The following is a 22,200-nucleotide window of genomic DNA, read 5'->3' on the forward strand; positions in this document are numbered from 1 at the left end:
TGCTTATTTCTTGAACGTTCTGTACATCTATCAAGAAGTCATCAAACTAAATGTTATATGTAAGTGAAGCATGGTGACAACATCCTATTGATTTGACAAGCAGTACATGTATAACAGGAAGTGGACAAAACATCAGAATTATGTATTGTATTATGTATTATGATACAAAAAATATTGATGAACTTGCAGCTTAGCAGCAAGTGCAGCATCTGGCTTCTTTGTTCCTGTGGAAGTTGTCTCATACAGACATGAAAAATCCCTTATAAAATGGTGATTGTTCAACCTCCTCTAAATCTCATGCATGCTGCAGATCAGTATATAACTTAATACAATTCACCTACATAGCTGTCTTTGTAATTGTGAGTTCAGCTGCGAACACTACTAATCACATATTGGCATAAACTGGCATAAACAATGTAGTCACATGTAGACCCTCAACAAGATATTTGATTAATAAGACTACAAACTTCACCAACAATGTGTCTACACACAAGGAACGCTCCACATTGGCAGAGCAGTAGCAGCTTTAGTGGTCTGTCTGTGTCTACGCAGGATGCGTTCAGGCACAGTATTTAGTCTAGGACAACAGTGTTTTAGCATCGCTAGGAGCCCAACACACAAGGCAATAGACTTGAGACAAAAATACAACTCTGGTCTCGTTCACACGTATGAAACCTGTAGACACACAAGCAGATCTGTTAAACTCTACTTTACTTTGAGCTAAATAGTAATCGCCAGCATGCTAACCTGCTCACAATAACAATGCTAACATGCTTATGTTTAGCAGGTAGGCTATAATGTTTAGCAGGTAGGCTATAATGTTTACCATGTTCACCATCTTAGTTCAGCGTGTTAGCAAAATGTTTGCTTATTAGCATTAAACACAAAATACAACAGTGGTGGACAGACTGACATTGCCATCCACAGTGTTGGGAGTAACGGCATTTAAGTATAACGGCGTTACTGACTGCGTTATTTTTAATCTAATTAATTACTTTTCCCATCGTTATCGTTACTGAGAATGTAAAGTGGCGCGTTACTTGGTTGAATGAAGCGCGAGGTGTCAGGCTTTGGCTACACACCAGCTGCCTGGAGAGAACAGGGGTGGGGATGATGACACCGTTGCAAATGCGATGATGATTGACTGGGTAGGCAGATGCCCTGCTCACGCTGTCTCACTGCACACTCTGGCTACCACTAAACACAAGACAGCGACAATAGCGACGATCCAGGGAAATTCAAAGGTAGCGTTCTTGAACTGGAAGTACCAGCACTACTTCTCCCTCATTGAAATTAAAGGCAAGAATGTTTATGTAACATGCACGCTATGCCCAGGAAAAAAGACTTTATCCACGTCTGCCTCAAGCAACTCAAATCTTATGAAGCACCTCACATCAACACATGCTAACACAACAATTGTTGCTGCTGCTAACCCACCCCCAAGCCCAAATGCAGCTAGCATGAGCTCCAGCGAAGGAGACGGAGCCACTCCGTTAAAACAAGCAACGCTAGATTTTTCCGGTCAGCTACAGGTGAAACTGTATATAGTGTTTTTATTCTTCAATCAGTTAATATAAACATCTTTGACGTTAAAGATGTTATAGAACGTAATAGCGTTATAGAACATAAAAAATAACGTCACAGTTACTTTGCTGAGTAACTAATTACTTTTATAATGTGGTAACTGAGTTACTAACTCAATTACTATTTGGGAGAAGTAATTTGTAACTGTAAATAATTACTTTTTAAAGTAAGATGACCAACACTGATAGAGCCACAGCTAAAAATGACCACTGAGTTGAAGTGACACATGCAAGGTCTCAACAACAAACCTGATTGCTTCAGTACATCGGGGTGGTTGTTGTACTTTAAGGTGTTTCTGTTATTTAGTCCATGGTCTGTATAGGTGTCCGTGCGCGGGGTGTGCGTCTGCATGTAGACATGCAACCTACTGTACCTACTCACACCCATCTCTGCTTCATCTCCCAGGCCCTCTCACTCATCCAGTCCTTAGTTCTGCTTGCAGCTGAGCGCTCCGCCCCAAGCACCAAACAGAGCCTGGCCAGTTTGGGCCGGTTTCTCTCCAGGTAGTTCTGGGTGTCTCTCTGCAGCTGGTCCATGGCCCGTGGACGGCTCTCATCCAGGGACACCACAGCACTCAACATGGGGTTGAAGCGGAAGTACACGTCTGGAGGCAACAGATCATCCAAAAGGGTGTGGACCCCTTCAGTGTCTGTAGCGCTGTTGATCAGGGTGCTGATTTTGGCCCTCAGGCTGGTGGAGGTGGCAGGTCCCCTCTTTGCATTGTCATAGCGACCGGTGCCAAGGGACAGCACACACTGGAAGGGCTGGTTGGGCCACAATAGACGGCTCTCATGGACAGCCAAGGCACAGGGATTGTTTAGGATAATTCCTCCATCCTACGGAGACACAGACAATAATCTAAAAGTGTATAGGACAGGTATTTTGTTCTCTATTTGTATCTCTATTCTATCCCACTCGAAGCCATTTGTGCCAAAACCCAGAACCCTTTCAACATCCTGATTCTATTTAATTAACTTAAAGCTTGAATATAGATAATGAAACAACTTTAGTAATAACTGTAATACTGTTATACTGTTTGAAAATAATTAGGGAGGTGGGGAGGAGGCCAGAGAAGGGGGGGCGGTTATGTATTTTCTTTGCTCAAGAGTGGATATTCTACATTTTAGGGAGAACAGGCAAGGGTCTTTAAACTTTTTCTCATCCCAGATCTTAAATTTTTTTCTTGATCAAAAAACAAGGTTTTGTGTGCACCACAAGTTATAAAGGCGGTTTGGCAATATGCTAAGGACAACAATCCTGTCATTTTAGTAATTGTTGGCCGTGTGAAAATCATTCACTTACCAAATTTCTTGTCTTCAGTAGCATAATTTTGAGTCTTTCACTGAAAATCCACTGAAAAAGCAGAAACGACAGCAGTTTCCTACCTGGTGAATGTCACTTTGTAAGGGGAACTCCTGGAAGTATCCTGGGGCAGCTGATGATGCTCGCACTGCCTGCCACATCTGGCAGACTGAGCCTCCGGCGTAGCGGCTGAGAGAGCCTGGTTTGTGGTTGTAGTTGCGGAAGACAAAGGCTTTTGGAGTGGTACCCCAGTTTACCACTGCGCTGACTGCTGAAACCTGAGCATACCAAATACCTTTATGTCTAATCATATTCTGTATTCAACAGGGGTGGGATTTACTTTAGCAGCTGTAGCATCATTAATCCAACTTTATTTTATCAGTGCTGTGAGCCTGATGGTGATTTGTAAAATTTCATAGAATCAACTGCCATGGTGATTGCAGTGTTCTTACCTTAGGAGTCAACTCATCCCTGGCTGTTTTGATAAGTACTCTATTTCCCAGCTTTTCTCTAAACAGGATAAAACAGAAGATTCTGTCAGACGTGCTGTCTTACTAACCTGTTAGGTTTCACTACATTCACTGGAGTACTTGTATAGTGTTTGAATCTTTTACGTAAATACCGTAGTATTGTCTCCCAGGTGTCAGTGCTATAGTAAGAGTGACTCCAGCCCATCTTTACGGTACCAACCAGCGGGTTCTGCCGAAACACTTCGGAGCCAAAACGACGATACATGTCAGCACACTCTTCCAGAGAAAAATGGGCCAGGCCCAGCATGTAAGCTAGGACGGCACCTTTAATAAACACATGCAGAGACACACGAGTGAGACACAAACTGATACATTCAGACTGAGAATCATTGAGATGTTGTTAATAATAAATGATATTGTCATTTTTAGTAACTTTCAGTTCTGTAGTTTGTCACCTGTGCTCACTCCACATATGTAGTCAAACAGCTGGTGGATTTTCTTGCCTGTCTCAGCTTCCAGTAGCTTTAATACCTGCAAAGGCACCACACCTCTGGAAAAGGCAAAGCCAAACTACTGAATATTAAATGAAGAAGAATAAACATTATGATGAGTTGAAAAGTAAAGTAAGTGAATACAAAGCACAGGACGGAGACCATCTTGAACAGGGTTCTGAGTTGAGCTGTAACTATTGGTTGATATATCAATTAGGCAATAGACAGAACATCAATTGGCAACTATTCTGATAATCGATAAATCCTTTGAATCATTTCCAAGCAAAAAAGTTGAACATTCTCTCTTTCCAGCTCTTTAATCAAATGTGAGGGTTTGCTACTTTTCTTTGTCTTATATGACAGTAAATTAAATATTGTTGTGTCTTGCACTGTTGGTCAGATGAAACATGCAATTTGAAGACTTAATGGATATTCATCACTATTTTCTGGTTTATAGACAAAAACAACCTACTGATTATTGAGAAAACAAATGAGAGATTAAGTGATAATGAAAATATCAGATGTTGCTTCTCTAGTGCTGTTCATGCTCTCTGCATTGTTAAAGGGCCATGATTCATTAATGATACATTTTTCTACAGTTACCTTGTGCCACCACCATCAATTGAGAGCACTCTAATGCCACGGCCTTTGACTGGATCCACATAGCCAATTAAAGCAAAGCTTTCTCTTAAGGCGCTCTGAAGCACCTGGTTATCTCTGCAGGTTCTTCGCTTTCTTAACAATGTGACCGCGGTTTTCTCCTGGAAACAGAAACATTTTTAAGAATCAAATCATATTTGTTTAATGTTTGTAAATGTGATTGTATCACATCCAACAGACCTGCCACATTAAAGCTTTGCATGATGGGTAATGGATAAGGTGTTCATTGAGTGCCTCCACGCAGGCAGTCAGAGCTTCTGGAGAGGAAGACTGTGACAGAGTGCCAATCAACCCTTGTGTCATTTCCTCTGCCTGCCTCTGACTCAAGACAACCTGAGAACATACAACCAGAAATGACTTTTGCACAACAGTTGATGTATTTAAGCTTCTGTAACAGAACCAGCAATGTTTTCACAACCTGTAGGGGACCTGAGCACTAGTTAATATTAAAATTGTGAACACCCTGCTGTACACGCTTAAAGAATGAGATTATGCATGAGGCATGTCAGGTCATGCTTTAAGGGACACACTGTGTAGTTTTCTAGACTGTCAATAATTTTTATCAACGTAACATCACTGAACTTGTAACCTCAACTCACCTTTCTATTCAGCATTGCCTCTGGGGAAGTCATAGCCGGTTTGAGCTTACCGGTCTGGGACAAGGGTCCCAGTTTTAGATAAGCACCCAGCAAATCAGGGATGGCGCTTGTGGGGTGGCGAAGGCAGTCCATAAAGGATACAGTCTTCAGTCTCTCAGAGGTAGCAGATTTAGGGTCCATCTCCGTTAGGAGAATTCTATCAATGTCCTTATCCAATCCACTCTGACCCTTGAAATATTGATTGATGTGACCGGCCATTTGGAAGAAGTTCTCCCCAAAGTTAGTGGTTTTACGGCTGCTGTGGAAAAGGCCTCCACTTTCATGGATGATAGGTTTGTCTTGCTTCAGTTGAGACATGGCACTTTGAGTTTGTGAGGTGGACTTTGCTGAAAAGTGTTTTTTGTAAGTGCTATTCTTTTCCACAGGAAATTGTTCTCTCCTATTCTGATCTTGGTCAACTTCTTCTGTAACCTTGGCACCAAAGTATTTATTGATGTGCCTTGCAAAGTGGCGGTAGCCCTCCTCCCAGCTGCTGTAGATATTGTTAGGTTCCACTGTTGTCTGATCAGCACCCAATTTCACTTGAGACATTTCCGCTTCTTTAGATGTTATGATGTAAGTGTTTTGCATGTGTCTCCTCTTTAGCCTCTTGTTTGTCCCTCTGCTGGAAGATATGGTTTCCAAATCTTCCTGCATTTTAACTTTTGCAAAACCACGAGAGAAGACTGAGTTAATGTGACTAGCCACGTAACTGTAGCTCTCACCAAATGTTGTCGCCAAATTGCTGATGTGAAATAGTTGGAGTCCAGAGTCGTTCTGTCTTGAAGGACTTGTTCCTGAGCTCTCCTGTTTGTCTTTGGTTTTCAAGGTCTGCGTTGTGTCTTTGCCCTTGGATATATATCTCTCTTTGGCTGCCCGTTGACTTTGACTACGCCTTTGTGATCTGCCAAGATATTCTGGAGTTGTGACAACAAGGCTGGCATTTTCAGCTAGATGTACAACATCCATTCTCTTGAAATAAATGTTAATATGTCTGGACAATCTATTAAATGATTCACCAAGACGTCCTCCCAGCGACCTCAAAAGAAAACTGTTCTGAGGCTCCTCAAAGATCCCAATTGGAGCTTCCGGTTTGAATGTATTCTTATTGGAGGACGAGTAAAAACGCACCGGCTGGAGACTTTTCAGTTCTTTGGTAAAATCTCTGAGGAAGTGGTTAGAGGTAGAGCCTGTATCATTGTAGTTTACATTTTTAAAAGTTCCTTTTCTCATCAATCTGGACGGATGAGGAGATGACAGCAGTGAATATCTGTGGAGGTCCGGGCCAAGTGGTGCTTTAGCCAGACGAGGGTGCTTTCTGAGAAGGCTCATTAGGTACCTAATTTTGCAGTATGATCTCAAAGTCTTGTTCACAGAACTTGAACACAAGTTGGTGCAGAGGTAGCGACCCATGTTTGACCTGATGTAGTGAGCAGCAATTAATCAAAGTCCGAATGTCACCCTAAACTTGCATAGATTTAGGTCCTAACAGCATTTGCAACAGGAATCTAGGATAACACATAAAGAAAACACATTAGAACCAGAGTCTACAGCCATTCTACTGTAGCAGCTCTGTGAGGCTATAGTTTGGCACAGTGATGCTTTAACTAAATGCTAACATTAGCAAGCTAACAAGCTCATAATGACAATGTAGCATGTTGATGTTAGCAGATATACTATTTACCATGTTTACCATTTTAGTTTAACATGTAAGCAAAAAGCATGCTAACATTTGCTCATTAGCACTAAACCAAGTAAAACTGAGACTGATGGGAATGCCATTTTTGCAAGTATTTAGTCATAAATTAAAGTATAGGGCAATTTGAAATTTTGACCTGGCATCAGGGGATCAAAGTTATTACAATCAATCCTTAGGGGAACATGAATGCCTGTACCACACTTCATGGCAATCCATCCAAAAGTTGTTGATACATTTCAATAACAACAACGGATGTCAGCCTGTACACTAACAATTGAATATACTGATCTGCTGTTGGCACTAAAGGAAAATTCAGGGGATGACCAAAGTCATTAGGATTAATCCTCTAGGGAAAAAACTATATGCAAATTATACTAACTTAAATCCAATAATTGATACAAAACATAAAGTTTCATCAAATTAATTACTTTTCAAAACAGAAATCACAAACGTCAGTTAAAAATATATGTCCAAGTATCAGGTAAGTTTGGCATATCAATATCTCCTCTGTTCAGAGCAGAGGCACAGAGTGTGCACTTCAGGGTTAGCTGATTGTGCATAAACATTATGTTCCACAGTAACCTTGCACTGCCACCGTTTCCTAGTACTGCCTGCTCATAAATGTGACATGAAACCTAAGAGCACGTACATCAGTGTACATGTCCTATACAGATTATTCCTCCAATGGATCTATGTCTGCAATGTGATATAGAAATGTGAGAAAAACAGGCAGCTTTGCCCATAGTGGCTCTAATATCCTCAGCAAATGAGTATACCTAATCACTATTTAAAACAAAGTGCATTCATTAACACCATCTGTGGTGCATTCACAAAGAGAAAGGCTAACAGCTTGGCCATTGCATAGTCACAACTACAACTACTGTAGTCTACTATGGTTGTATTCCACTTAAGTAGGGGGAAGGTCATACACCAAAGTAGCTTATACCTACTCTAACCTTGAAAGGGAATGTCCAATAAAAGCATACATTGAAGATTTACCTGAAACATAACAGCTAGTTCTTCTGTATTCACAAATCCTCTTCAACCACGTCTGTTTTAAAAAAATCCAGTACACACCTTCTGACAAACCTTCAGAAGCACTATTTCTTCTGTGTGTTTTGATACTTAATTTAACCCTTCTCTTGTGCAGTCCTTTAATCTCATTGGTTGAGCTGGGCTGGGGGGTTGGTGTGGTGTGGGGTGGGGTGGGGGGGAGGGCTGACAAGCATGTCATGTGTTGACCACCAGACTGGAAGTACAAGTCTTAAATTAGGGACCGGGTGACAACTCAAGGACCTCAGTGAGCTGATATTAGCGGCTTCTTACGTCACAGCAAAACACACACAATCACAGTCACACCTCCCTCCAAAACAGAATGACTTCTTAAAAACTGTGCACAGGCCACAACATGTGATACAAAACAATAACACATAGAACTAACTGACTCTGTAAGTATTTTTTTTAATTACCCAGTATAGATTGAGTAATTACAAGGCACAAGCAGGTCCTTTCACAACTGTGCCATGAAATGGCATTTAATAATAAACTTTAATATACTACACTGACTGTATTTACAGTAAAAAGGGTGTGAACAATAGAACAGTTTCTTACAGTCTTTAATCTTAATTAAAAAAAAAAAAACTAAAGTATTTTGTAGTTTTGCAGTCAGTTTTTGTAAATATATAATTTTTAAAATAAATGATAATCTACATAATTTCTATACCAGCCCCATTTCTCCATTGTTCCTGCCTTGTTTATCTAAAGCATGAAATGCATTTTAATCATTTAGATTGCTGTTGTGGAAAAGAATAGCAAAATACAAAAAGCATGTAAATCAAAAATGTGTGTGCCTTATGTCAGAGTATGTTTTGTCAACATCACTGTCCTAGAAGCTACAGTCACAACACTTGTAATGTCTGAAGAGCACACGCTCTTCTGCGTTGTATAATGTATTGTTGATGAATCACACAGGCTCCTGTGGGATTAAAAACTCTTGTGTCTGTATCGGTCCACCAGCACACAGATATTACTTACAAATTGCATTTACACTAAATACTGATATCAGCCATAATTTCTGCTTATATCTTTTACAAGTCAACTTTAAATGAACAGGTCAATCATGATCTGGCAAATAATCCTGACTGCCATACAACACAATTCCTGAGTAATAAGGGTTACCCCTGATTATTTTAAGACTTAAAATGACATCTAGTGGCAGCTTCCTGGCAGTTTATCTACTCTCTGCTTTTGAATGAACCTCAATCGGAGACACTGTGCAACAGGAAATTACCTGCATTTTGCTTCTGTGATTTTCTATGTTCTGTATATTAGTCATAATACAGTACACGTTTTTTCTCTTTCTTTTGCAGTAAAGCTTTTTACTTTTTTTTCTGCACAGTCATGTTTTTTTATGGTTAGGAGTTACAAAGTTTAGAGATGCAAATGATGAGAATACAAGCATGAGTTACTGATATAAATGTACAAAATAGAGTGACATTTTTTAACTGTTTTCTTTTTTTAATAACATGTATTTGGATGCCAATATGACACTTAACATTATACATCATTGTTTTATTTAGGCCATTTCCTGTGTGTTCTCCTGTGTTTGTTTTTTTTGCGTTTATCTTGTAATATCAACATCTCTATCATTTTCAGATATTTTGTGGTAGATGTTTAATCAAACTTACAGTCTAGATCTAGCTAAGAAATTCTGCAGCAAATTATAGCTTCACAAAATAAACATCCAAATCAGGCAGCAAATATTTCCCTACAGCTAAGAACAGTCTTTAATCTTTCCAGACAGATTCATAATAAACTGATGGTTAGCAGGAAAAACCATCCAGTTCTTCACATTCAATTAACTTATGAAACATACTTTATTTTCTCTGTGGTCACAAGTCAATGCGTTTTCTTTTCACAGCGTCCCGTTCTGCACTCCTCCCCTCGTCCAGTCCACTGTAAGCGATTCCTGGCAAAGATGGCATAGGACTTGTCCATGAATGGTCTCACAGGTGACCACATCATGAAGCGACCCAACCAGCCAAGGCCCACTGCACTGTAAATGACTGCAAACGCTGGGATCCCACGGTGAACCTGCCAATGCAAAAAGGGGTCAGCCGACTGGCATAATAGTTAGGCTAATACTACTACATTAAGGCTTATCTGCAAAAATCTTTTCAAAATGGCAACTTTGACATACAGAATATTACAGTCCTAGTAAAGCCAGTGGAATGTATGTTTACCTCGTCTTTCTCATCAATTACATGCATTTCCTCCATGGCCATCTCATAGCTGACATCCTTGTATTTCTCTACATCATAGTCTGGCAGGGAGATATCAATAAAATATACTTTCCCAGGCCGGTTTCTCTGCAGAAATTGGAGGAAGCGGATCTCCGTCACACATATGGGACAAAGCCCATCATACAGCACCTGAAACAGAGCAGGGAAAATATTCTTCAATTTTCTCTTTCAGCACTGAATATTTCATTAAAATGAATAATAGTGGAGAAAAGAGATTTCCAGCTGGCAAAGGTTGAGTGGCAACTTCAATATTTACAGTGTTGTGTACAAATAGCTCCTGTCCAGTTCTGCTTCGATATGGTATACCACGTGTTTGAGCCACATTTGATTCAGAGAAGGGGTCCAATTACTAATGTTCTAGACAACCAATGATCAAAGGGGAACAATAAATAATACTGCGAAAACTGGAGCTCAACAAAATATTGAAATAGAATGCTAGCTGAAATGATATTATCACCATAAGAGTTAATATTGTTTTGTATTGCACTATTCAAATGAAAACCTTTAGAAATTACAAAATCAAGAAAACTGAATGAATGAAAATTACAACCCTTTGTTTCAAAATGGATTACTTGTGCAACAGTATAATTTTTCATCAGTACATAATATTTAACTTGGAAGACAACTTCAAATAACTTTTGCAAGTAACCATTTCCACCAGGAAAAGAAAAGAAAAAGTATTGAAAGTTCTGATGGATGAAAATGTCAAAATTACGACCCACCAAGTCAAAAATCATCAACATCAATATGAGACCGAAGTAAAAAAATAAAAATAAAATAAAAAGATGACATAGTCATAATTTGGATTTAGTAAATTAGCATCGGAAGCATTCTAGACAAACTGATATGCAACAGCTTACAGAGAAATACAGACCATTGGTAGACAGACCTAAACTGACTCCGCTAGATGGATTGCTTCGCATTTGCTGGAGCTCGCGAGATCAGGACTGTCTCACGAGGCTAAGACAGACCCTGACTAGACTGTGATATTGGAAAGTAAACAACCAAAGCCCCTAAAGCTCCTGTAAACACAGCCTTCATTGATGAATGGTTGTGTGTGTTTTCAAGTTTGCAGTGACACTGCCTACCAAAGCAGCTGCGTCATGAACTCGTTAAGTCAATTAGCCATAATAAAGTCAAACCGTGTATGTGTCGACTGTAGTAACGTTACCACAGAGAAGCTTACCTTGACACCTGCAGACTCGGAGCTGAAGGTCCGATGCCGATGCCTGCTGCAGAGGGCAGGTGCCACACTTATTGCGGTCGTTGAGTTTACAAAACTGGGAAATTTGGTCAAACCCGACACCAACCATGCTCTCACTTGGGAAAACATTTTCAAATACACTGAACCCACCACAGCGGTAACGTGCTGATTTAACAGCCAACAAACTAGCTACACCGATGACGTTAAATAAGTAATTTCCTTCCTCACAGTAGGCTACCTGACTTTGTCGTAACATTAGCTAGCATAATGTTACTAGCCAGCAATGCATGTGTTACACAAGCAGTTGAGTAACAGCTAGTCACGCGCTGATAGTGTTCGTTCAAAATAAACGCTCGACAGAAACACCTCAAACATTATCTATCGTCCTTACATTCGACTATTTTGGTGAATGAAAGTTAAATTCATACAGACTGTAAATAGTAGAAGCCGCAGCCCACCCCGGGAAAGCATAGAAGGAGGCGTGGTGATTGGGTGACTCAAGTGTAGTGGATGCTTCTGCGAGAGGTTCCTCCTCCTACTTTTTTTTCAATCCAAATGTCAGTGGAACAAAGTTACAAAATCCCACCCCAAATCGAAAGATAGCCTGTTTCTCACTTTAATTTGTCTTTTGGAGTTAGATGAGACCTTTTGGAGATATGAGAAAAATGAGCATACGATCTGTAAGTTTATTGGCTTAATAATATTTCAGCATGTCCTCATACATTATTATTTTGGGATTTCCCACAGAGTGCTTTTCATAATCCTTTCTAAATAGCTGAAACAAAATACTTGGGGTTCCTGGTTACATTCTAATCTAAATTGGTATATCCTGTAATGTCTAATTCAATTTTAGGACCTCATCAATTTAATTTGGATAAAACACATCTTATTTTGTTATTATTCAACAACCACAGGTCCCCCAAGGCATTGATGGAACATCTGTGGCTGAGGCTCAAGGGACTTATGTTATTGTTGAATGCTAACAAAATAAATTTGGTCTCCAGGAGGGTTGTTTCTTTTTCTGTGTATGGTCACTTGTATTTGTCATGCAAGCACACGTGATGAGATCAAAGGCCTTAAAGCAGGGTCTTTCTGAGGCAGCCACAGTCTGGTACAACAACAGGGTTTATAGTCTGGCCAACACGGTTTCAAGGATTGTGCAGAGGTGAGCTCTTGTGAATGTTGTTGTAGGGTTTGCATCATGTGCATTACCACAGCTTTGAAAATGTGCAGTTGTTTTTACTCTGTTTACTTCTTTTACATGTTCCCACTATCCAGTCGGTGGATTGATCATGGCCCCTGCAACAGCAACCAAACTAGGCTACACACCACCAGATGGAGGCTGGGGCTGGGCTGTCGTCTTTGGCGCTTTCATCTCCATAGGATTCTCCTATGCCTTTCCCAAGTCCCTCACCATCTACTTTAAGGAAATTCAGGAATATTTCTTTGTTTCCTACAGTGAGATTGCCTGGCTGTCCTCAGTCATGCTCGCTTCTATGTATGCAGGAGGTCAGTGAACATCATACATTTTCAAAATGTGACAAAGGCATTTAAAAGAAAAAAACTCTTGTTTCCCAACAATAGAAAGTTATTCCATCATACATTTTGTAAACAAAACAGATATAACCTCAGTGCTGTAAACTTTTAGTGAAAGATGGTACTAAGAAAGTGAGATATTTCTCTCCTCTGTACAGGACCTGTGAGCAGTTTACTTGTCAACCGTTATGGCAGCAGACCTGTGGTTATGGTTGGTGGGCTCATGGTTAGCACTGGCATGATACTTGCTTCTTTTGGCAAGACTATCGTGCATCTGTATCTTTGTGTTGGAGTAATTGGAGGTAAGTAATATACAGTGTATATATAGGCATACATATATTCTTAATAATCATATTAGATGAGCTAGAGTTAATTTAGTTTTTAAGCAATGTTACTAGTGAGGTGAGCTGCTGTTCTTTGTAATGTTTGCTTTCTGTTGCCTGGTTATTGCCAGCTTGCACAGGAGGAAGGATTTTTTTGAATATCAGGGTCAGTCCACTAGTGTCATGTATGCCGCTGTGTAGAGTTAACTTGGGCCATTCTGTGAAATGTGTACATTTGTACTCAAATCGCAATATCCATGCCTTGTTAAAACTGTACTATCAGAGCAATACGCAGACTTGGGTAAGACCTTGTTTTTGAAAATTACTCACTAATCAGATGCATTTAGAAAATCCCCACATGCCTCCATGTAGGCTACGCCAGACCTCATGATAATACAAGTGAGTAAACAAACCTCTCAGACTTTAAACTTTAGCCTAATCTATAATCTAGTAGAGATGATCTACATGCGGCACAGAAAGGAACTGTACATCGGCAAAGTGCCTGATTTTATCTATAAAATTAAGAAGTACTCGAACACTATGGGCATAACATGTAATATAATGTCAGAATTAAGACTAAGGGTTGCAACTTACAATTATTTTCATTACTGATTCATCTGCAGATAACGTTATAGTGAAACAAGTCTGTCACAGTTTCCTTAAAGCCATGGCGACATCTTCAAATATTGATATTTTAGTACATTTTTGAAACCTTTAATCAGCACATTAAAAAGATCAAATAATAAAATTGAATTGTTATAGCTGCTAAAAATGCTATCCTACCTCCTTAAGGTCGAGGTGATAAATCAAAATCAGCATTCCTCTCTGAACAACGTTGAACAAAGTTGTCCACATGCCTCACTGTTTCCTTATGTCTTTAAATTTCATTTTTAAATGAGACATCAGCATCATGATCACAAATTCTATTTTTTATGGTATGTTAATGAGCCATTTTATTATTTGAACAGGTTTGGGCCTCGCCTTCAACCTACAGCCGGCCCTGACGATCATAGGTACCTACTTCCAGGTCAAAAGGCCACTGGCTAACGGGCTCGCCATGACAGGTAGTCCAGTTGTTCTGTTCACTCTGGCCCCTCTCAATCAGTTTCTGTTTGATTCTTTTGGCTGGAGAGGGAGCTTCCTCATCCTGGGATCCATTGTTTTGAACTGCTGTGTGGCTGGCGCTTTGATGAGACCAGTCCACAAAAATGCCCAATCAAAGACTGATCCACAAGAATGCAATGGGGCAGCTGCTGAGGAAGCTGCTACATCAGACACCAGTGCACAGTCAGCTAACCTTCTGAATAAAGAAAACCAAGAGGAGAGCAGGAGTCAGGGCTGTGTGCACAAAATCATAGATCCCGCACTTTTCAAACACCGGGGCTTCCTCATTTATCTCATTGGTAATGTGGTCATGTTCTTTGGGTTTTTCGCGCCTGTGGTCTTTCTGGCTCCGTATGCCAAACATCAAGGGATTGATGAATATTCAGCAGCTTTCTTGCTCTCTATTTTTGCTCTGGTGGATATGTTTAGCAGACCAGCCACTGGCTTCATTGGCAACACCAAGTGGATTCGGCCACGGATCCAATACTTTTTTAGTTTTGCAGTTTCATACAATGGTGTGTGCCACCTTATATGCCCACTGTTACCTGGATATGTGGGTCTGGTTGTTTATGCTGTCTTCTTTGGTTTGGCATTTGGAATGCTTTCTGCACTGCTTTTTGAAGTTCTGATGGACCTCGTTGGAGCTCATCGCTTCTCCAGTGCAGTTGGACTTGTCACCATTATTGAGTGTGGACCGGTGCTTCTTGGACCTCCCCTTTCAGGTTTGTAAACTTTGGGTAAAAAGATTTTTTTATTAAATTTTTTTCAGATTGTAAACACAAACAAAATGTAGGAATTTCTAAAATGGTGACCAATAAAGTGTGCATCTTCTCTTTCAGGAGCTCTGGTTGATATTTTCGGGGAATACAAATACATGTACTACGCTTGTGGAGTGTTTATGCTGGTGCCTGGTATATTTTTCTTCATCATGCATTACTTCAACTACAAGAAACTGGACGAGGAGCGGAGGCGGACTGTGGCTTTGGAGCTGAGGACTTGTGATGAGGCAGTGCAACTTAAAATGAGCCAGGATGGTGACAGCACATGAAACACATGGATGAACATGCTGGCTATGATTTTTAGTCGATGTAGACCAGTGTTTCCCAAACTTTTTACAGTTCTGTACCCCTTCAGACTTTCAGCCTCCAGCTACATACCCCCCAACCCCGCACTCTTATATTTTTATTAGCGTACCCCCTATGTCACTTTGCGTACCCTTGGGGGTACATGTACCCAAGTTTGGGAACCAATGATAAAGACAGATGACACTGCATAGGCTCTTTACAGCAGGACGTACAGTATATGTATGTGTATACAATTATTATAGTCTTTGAACCTTTTCTACGCAGATCAAGATTTAGTATTTTAATGGTTATTTTATATGTTATTATTACATCATGTGCCAACTGTAACTCTTTATGGCCTTCAATCATAAATCATCCAGAACTGCTGCAGCTCATTTTAATACAATTATCGTAATGGCTCAATAAACTAATATGGTTCCTCTTTGTTTCTTCAGTGGATGAATAAAAAGTAATTTTCCTGAGGGACTGATATAAAATAACTAGTCAAACCCCACAGCAGTCATACCACTACCGTTTATGTCATCTTCTTACCACTAGATGGCACTGGACACTACCAAGTGCAACACATCTCTCCTATTAAACCTCAAATAAACCACAAGCAGCTTCATTGGTGGTTTGGTTCTTTACAGCATTGCTTTCCAAAGTCTAGGTCGTGACCCTCCCATGGACTGGCAGATATTATGAATGGGTCGCCAAGGGTGCAGCAATTCAAATATGAGAAAATGAAATGTCTGTTGTAAAGTCTACACACTATCTCTATTAAAAATACCTTCCTTGAAATCCCCTTCTGCTGCCCATAAGTTTAACTCCCACTTTTAGAGAAAAAAAAAATCATTCTTCAAGTTAAATAATTTTTTAGTGCCCTGGGGATCTGTACAAGTTGTTTCACTCGGACATCACTTTAATACAGTTATAAAAATTCATTATGAGTTTACGGAAATGTTTTAGCGTCTTGGGAAGTCTTGGGAAACCTATGTGCGTTTAATAATAATTTTGCATTTGCAGGTATAGAACTGAAATGTTTTACTTAGCCTCACTGACATAAAAAGTATTGTGCATGACACCAGCATAGTTATAATACTGTAGCGTTTAGGAAAAGAACAATGCCATTAGTAGAAAAGTATGCCTAAATGATCCATTCTTATCATGTCCCTGCAAGGTGCATATTGACTTCCTTTTTCAGATGGACGAATACTGGACAAAAAACTGAGGGAATCAATACGTTTCATTATAACCTTAGATAACATTATCTGAAAATCAGAAAAACTGTGTAAATCCATGGCTTATGGGTGGACGGTCTTCTCTTTGGATGCTGGTTTAATTTCAATCAACAAAAATATTACTGTTATTTATCCAAAGTCATATATATATATATATATATATATATATATATATATATATATATATATATATATATATATATATATATATGCTATTATACAGTATATCATTGTATTATTATTACTCATGCATTAATGTGTAAGTAGCTGTTTACTCTTGGTTGAGGTGGAGCTAATTCTGAACGATTTCATAGGCCTGCAACTAATAAATATTTTCATTATGAATTAATCTGCTGGTTATTTTTTTATATTTATGAACAGTAGATGCACACAACATTTCCAACACTGTAATAACATATTCATAACTGCAAATTATATACATATTATTAACAACCAGAAACAAATACTGACATGTAAGTTTAAAAAGAGGAAAATTAAATGCAGTTCGCAACCAAACCATATTTTAGTGTGGGTAAATAACCCAACAGTACCCAAATTGAGTACTGTTTTGGGTACAAATTGGCAAATCAGTTTTGTCCCAGATTCTTTGTGTGTAGAAGGAAGCATGAATACAATGTGTTTTTAAAGATAGGTAGCAATATAATTATGCAGATATGTGACAAATTTGTCATAAATTCCTATGGAAAATATAAATTGAGAGGACACAAAGTGAGAGAGAGCAGACCTCCAATTAGTGGCAGTTCCCATAAACAATGTATCATCTCTTCACTGAACAGCTTGAGCATAATCATCGCGATGAACTGTGGCTGATGTCAGTTAATCTGACTTTAATTGGGACGAAGACGATTAAATCCAAGCAGCTCTGCATCCAATCCCTGTGATGCGACCATGCTGATACATTATGTTTTAACCACGCTGCTAGTTTGAAGCAGTTGAACCCCAAAGTCAGTTTTAGCCACACAGTTGGGATGTGTGTGAAGACGGGAGTGATACTGTTTATTTAATCCAACATGTTTGTTAATAATCTCTGCTAATCTTCTTTACCCACAGCAGCAGAACTAATCTGTCTTCACAATGTTTGCACTTGGAGGGAAGGCTACGGCATGTGAATACCAGAGACTTAAGAGTTTATTCATCAGCCCTGTGGACAGAGTTATTGATGACACATCGCTGGTCCAAAATACACATCGATAGCCAGGGCAGCTAACATGCATACACAGGACATGTCGACGGTGGAGCTATTGCCATGTCAGTCTATCCAAGGAGCTCTCAAGGACTCACACCTTCCAGAGAGATAAGAGACGCCATGTCCTGCAGTGAGCCTTAACTGACTGTCAGCCACGATGAAACCCAAGATTTACTGAGATAATTTGATGAAACAAGGCACAGAGTACCCTATTCTCAAAATCAATAATCTTTACAAACAGCTACCATAACACCCACCTTTATATTTATGTGGTATAAAATCATCTTTCCTCAGATATTTTTCTGTCTCGAGCTCATACAGTCAACATTTGAAGAGGGAAAAACAGAGGAAGTACTTGAGGATATGTATGTCACTTACTTTAGTCTATATCGACAATGTTTCATTTCAGGGATTGTTCAGGCGCCGCCGGATGTCCCTACTTTTGGCCCCATGTCCGTCACCTTCCACTTTCTTTGTGTTGGAATTCTAAACTCTGGTCGATTTATGAGGACTATGGTTAACCTCAGATCTCTGCAGGGTAAATCAAAACAGCTAGCTAGACTATCTGTCCAATCTGAGTTTTCTGTAGCATGACTAAAACCACTTTTGAACGTACACATGTTCAACCAAACAACTTCTTCCTAAGGCTATTTTGCAGAGGCACTGTTGCTCCAACCGGCGCTTAGCACCAACCAAGATGATTGTGATTGGTTTAAAGAAATGCCAATAAACCAGAGCACATTTTTCTCCCATCCCAGAATGCTGTGTGGACTAGCTAGACCCTCCTCCGCAGCGCTGTGGAGGAAGGTCTGGCAAAGCGAGACTAATGCTCTATAGACCGACCAATGCTTATCAAATACAAAAGAGTTGAAACTAATGAATGTATGTATTATTCTGCTGTTTTTTCTTTTTAAGCTTTTAAAATGTTTAACAAAAAGTTTCCCAAAGTCCAAGGTTTCACACTGACATATTTTTCACATTAAAGTTGATGGCAAACTTACTTGCAAACCGTTATAATAGCTTATTATTTACACAGCAGCAGTTATGGAGCATCATCATTCATTTGGATAACTGTTTTGGTGTTGAGCTGATAGTGTACAGTTTGTTTTTAGAGCTTTTTAACTGAAAACAGCTGCCTGCTACGGACGAAAAACAACGTTATCAGAGCGGTGAAAGAACCAAAGGAGTAAAGTTGCGGGCTGGACACCTAAACAACAGGCTGAAAATCTCCGTAAAGCCAAGGAGAGCTACAGATTCAGGTGATAATACTCTGTAGGTTTATCACTACAAGCGACCCCTATGTTACTTCCAGAGACCCCTTTCACATTGTCATAATGTTTTCACATTGCCATTTGATGCATTGTTATTATAAAATACCGATTATAGCTTTAAAATTATAATCTTGAAAATCTCTGTTTCGTTGTCGTTGGTGCCACCTTTGGCAATAAGCAGTAATTGCATGTATGTTTTTGGATCTCGCTGCTTTGGATTTTTCCAGAAAATGTCGCTACAGATTCCCAATTCGTAACACTGCAAGGGCTTTCATCAGTGGGCCATAGGCTCAATCACCATTGTGTTACCTCATTTGGTGATAGATAGTAAATTTAAATGGAAATCTTTGAGAATATTACTTTAAGTGAATGATCTGAATACATATTTCACCATCTTTTTAGTTTTTAAAACATGCCAAAACCATACTGTAAAAGTGAATCTCAACAATATTTAGAAGAAAACCATTTTTGAATGTTTATGTCTTTACCAGGTCAAGACAGTTTGGTATTACAGACACTTGACCAGACAAACTGCGCTGTTGCTGCAGCTGGACATAAGGCATCCTTATGGAATACAAACTGGACAAAACAGGCCCTTATGAAGACGGCCATTTTTTGAACTCAAACAAAAGAGGAACATAAACCCCTAAACTAATCAATCATGACTAATGCTTGTAAAAGAAATTGAGTCGCAAAGCAAAAGGACTTAATGAGATTATGTTACCCATAATTAACAATCTGTGAACACGTTTCCCAAAACACTACGGCTTTTTTGTCCGCCGTGGAGCCTAAGAATGTGTGAATTATCATCCAACACACATTTACCCCACTTTTCAGAGTTGACAATGCAGAGCCCCTTACCAATATCCTTAATCTGCCACTCAAAATACATTTAGCCTTTGTGAGAACAAATGTGCGCCGCTGAAACACTGGCTGTGGAGACTCTCTGCTGCCTATTAGAACCATTGTTCCTCTTTATCTGGTGAACACAGACAACCACTAAAGCTTGCATGTCTGGGGACGATGGTGCTGTTGTGTGCATATTACAGGAAGAATATTGTCCTGCATTGTCCTGTGGATTATAATCTATCTTTTGAATACCACACTGTATTACACTGCTACATAAACAAACTTGATTGAGAAGCTAAAGGACTGGATGACATAAACTACCCGCAAGCACTATAGCATTTAGACATTGTGCATACACGCAGTGTCTGTAATCCATGGCATGTGGATGATAAACAGCACATGGCTTGCATTATCAGTTTATTAGGGCAGCACACTTGAGTGACCAATTCAACCCAAGATAACATTGTAAGATTTCATTTAATTCCTCAGTCTTGATTTGGAAAATAGTATTGAATTGAAGATCGTTCCCAATCTCCATCTGCAGATGCCTAAGATAGGCATTCCAGCGTCATGTCCTCGGGGATCGACACCCAGGCCTGGGCTGAGACTGAGAGCATGACAGAGAGACTGGGCATGGAAAAGGGAGAGGAGTAGAAATAATTATGAGAGCAACTGAGGCGTATCGGCTTGTCCTTGCCTCAAAATGAAAAGAAGGATGAGACATGATGGCACAAATCAACTGCAAGACGTTATACAGTACCTGATTCACTCGTACCATCTGTGTAATCACACTTGAGGAACCTTGTAATACTGGGATTCTGTTACCATATTGTGTCATCTGCACATTTCTGGCTGGTATCCAGCCGGAAAAATTAAATGTATCATTACACTGAACCAAAATTGTTGATGAGCAGGGAGCAGTGATGACGGTAGCTCTATCTGGGAATGTGGGAGGCATTAATGACTAACTTATTTTGAGACCCAGACTTCACTATGTCGTTTTAGTGTCACTCGTCTGAGCTGAAAAGGTTTTGAGCACACTGGCCTTTGTAACTGCGAATGAGCGCTACAGTAGCTGAAGTGAATCAATGTCATCAGGGGTTCTTTGTGTTTCAAGGACAGTCTCTCCTGAGTCTGAGGCTGACATGACGAGGTTGTTGACTGTCGCAGCTGCCTTGCTAAGCCTGCCAAAGGTGTGTGATTAAATTCCCATTCTTTATCTAAAGAGAAGTGGAGCCATTTAGAAACCGATAAACCATATGGACAAGCCAATAAATGTCTTTAAAGTCGAGCCTATATAGGTTCTCTCAGAAGGAAATGCCAATAGAAAGTGGATGCACTTGTGTGCAGCACACAGTATGGATGAACACAAAGGTTGTTTTTTTAGATTTCATGCAGCTGAGCGACAGTCTGTTCAGGAGTTGTCAATAGCTACATAGCTTGTAGTTTTCAGAAGTATTCCTTGGTCATTTTACAAAAATAAACTCAAGGACTAGAAAAATTAAACTACTCTTACCGGATAAAGCAATGCTGTAATTTGGAGCACATTGTTCTTGGGAGGACTAATTTTTGGAGAGTATTAAAAGTTTAGAATAACACCAGCATTATACTATAAGTCTTAAGAAGCCTAACTGAGACTGCAGGGACATGTTTAATTCCTGGTGTCTCAATTAACAGAGACAACAGGAATGATATAATGGTGGTTCATGTCAACCGAAGATGCTAGAATGTACATGAATGCACGATTATATCACACCTAACCTACCTTTTTAACAAGCCACTTACAGGTGCTTTTCTAGGCATTTAGGAATATTGGCTTACAAGCCACCAAACCTGTGAACACATTATTTGATACACATTACACAATTTGTAGGCTGAAGTGCCCTGTTGTGTGATTAGTTCTGCTGCTGTTCATATCCGTCTTTGCTTTATGTCTGTAATTTAACATGTTCTGTAAATTAAGCTATTCTGTAAATGTTTGTTTTTGCTTTGTTGAACCATAATGCACTCTGCTTTTATACCTGCGTCTGTCTTTGTTTTACTTTTACTGCAATTGATATGCCTTACATCATGGTTATTGTTTTAAACTTGTTTCTTGATTTTAGGCTGCCAACTTCACACCTGGCCATGGACTAAGGATGAAAACACCTCCTTGCTAATTCATAGCATATTTACAGTAATGTTTATTAATATCCACTTTCCCAGACAAATAAACTGAATAATAATTAAAGCAGCACAGTAATAAGGATTTTTCA

General features: G+C 39.5%; 3 protein-coding genes across 3 annotated transcripts; 1 reads left to right on the plus strand and 2 right to left on the minus strand.

Annotated features, from left to right (window-relative positions):
- Positions 1-1,686: 1,686 nt before the first annotated feature.
- Positions 1,687-8,044, minus strand: LOC120559331 (calcium-independent phospholipase A2-gamma-like). Its single transcript, XM_039800978.1, has 9 exons — positions 7,844-8,044; positions 5,107-6,653; positions 4,688-4,840; positions 4,451-4,608; positions 3,812-3,906; positions 3,509-3,680; positions 3,339-3,396; positions 2,970-3,164; positions 1,687-2,420 (listed from the first exon to the last, which is right to left on the minus strand). Exons 2-9 carry the CDS (start codon positions 6,556-6,558, stop codon positions 1,962-1,964), a joined length of 2,742 nt encoding a protein of 913 aa, XP_039656912.1. The 5' UTR covers positions 6,559-6,653; positions 7,844-8,044; the 3' UTR covers positions 1,687-1,961.
- Positions 8,045-9,340: 1,296 nt separating this feature from the next.
- LOC120559332 (uncharacterized protein At5g50100, chloroplastic-like) lies at positions 9,341-11,862 on the minus strand. The gene is made up of 3 exons (XM_039800979.1): positions 11,333-11,862; positions 10,087-10,275; positions 9,341-9,937 (listed from the first exon to the last, which is right to left on the minus strand). The coding sequence occupies exons 1-3, from the start codon at positions 11,477-11,479 to the stop codon at positions 9,743-9,745; spliced, it is 531 nt and encodes a 176-aa protein (XP_039656913.1). The 5' UTR covers positions 11,480-11,862; the 3' UTR covers positions 9,341-9,742.
- A 543-nt stretch (positions 11,863-12,405) lies between these two features.
- slc16a7 (solute carrier family 16 member 7) lies at positions 12,406-16,005 on the plus strand. The gene is made up of 5 exons (XM_039800980.1): positions 12,406-12,515; positions 12,629-12,859; positions 13,045-13,188; positions 14,178-15,035; positions 15,153-16,005. Exons 2-5 carry the CDS (start codon positions 12,643-12,645, stop codon positions 15,359-15,361), a joined length of 1,428 nt encoding a protein of 475 aa, XP_039656914.1. The 5' UTR covers positions 12,406-12,515; positions 12,629-12,642; the 3' UTR covers positions 15,362-16,005.
- The last annotated feature ends 6,195 nt before the right edge of the window (positions 16,006-22,200 follow it).

The sequence above is a fragment of the Perca fluviatilis genome, chromosome 5 (genome assembly GCF_010015445.1).
Source record: "Perca fluviatilis chromosome 5, GENO_Pfluv_1.0, whole genome shotgun sequence".
NCBI lineage: Eukaryota > Metazoa > Chordata > Actinopteri > Perciformes > Percidae > Perca > Perca fluviatilis.

What these genes read in the sequence shown, in the direction of transcription:
- LOC120559331 (XM_039800978.1), bottom strand. Translation starts at nt 6,558, where the DNA reads ATGGGTCGCTACCTCTGCACCAACTTGTGTTCAAGTTCTGTGAACAAG. An exon ending in GCAAAGCTTTAATGTGGCAG is followed by an intron (nt 4,609 to 4,687) that starts GTCTGTTGGATG and finishes TTCTGTTTCCAG; the next exon opens with GAGAAAACCGCGGTCACATT. An exon ending in GGGATGAGTTGACTCCTAAG is followed by an intron (nt 3,165 to 3,338) that starts GTAAGAACACTG and finishes TGGTATGCTCAG; the next exon opens with GTTTCAGCAGTCAGCGCAGT.
- LOC120559332 (XM_039800979.1), bottom strand. Translation starts at nt 11,479, where the DNA reads ATGTTTTCCCAAGTGAGAGCATGGTTGGTGTCGGGTTTGACCAAATTT. An exon ending in CCGAGTCTGCAGGTGTCAAG is followed by an intron (nt 10,276 to 11,332) that starts GTAAGCTTCTCT and finishes GCTCTGTTTCAG; the next exon opens with GTGCTGTATGATGGGCTTTG. An exon ending in TAATTGATGAGAAAGACGAG is followed by an intron (nt 9,938 to 10,086) that starts GTAAACATACAT and finishes TTGCATTGGCAG; the next exon opens with GTTCACCGTGGGATCCCAGC.
- slc16a7 (XM_039800980.1), top strand. Translation starts at nt 12,643, where the DNA reads ATGGCCCCTGCAACAGCAACCAAACTAGGCTACACACCACCAGATGGA. An exon ending in CGCTTCTATGTATGCAGGAG is followed by an intron (nt 12,860 to 13,044) that starts GTCAGTGAACAT and finishes TCCTCTGTACAG; the next exon opens with GACCTGTGAGCAGTTTACTT. An exon ending in TCTTGGACCTCCCCTTTCAG is followed by an intron (nt 15,036 to 15,152) that starts GTTTGTAAACTT and finishes CTTCTCTTTCAG; the next exon opens with GAGCTCTGGTTGATATTTTC.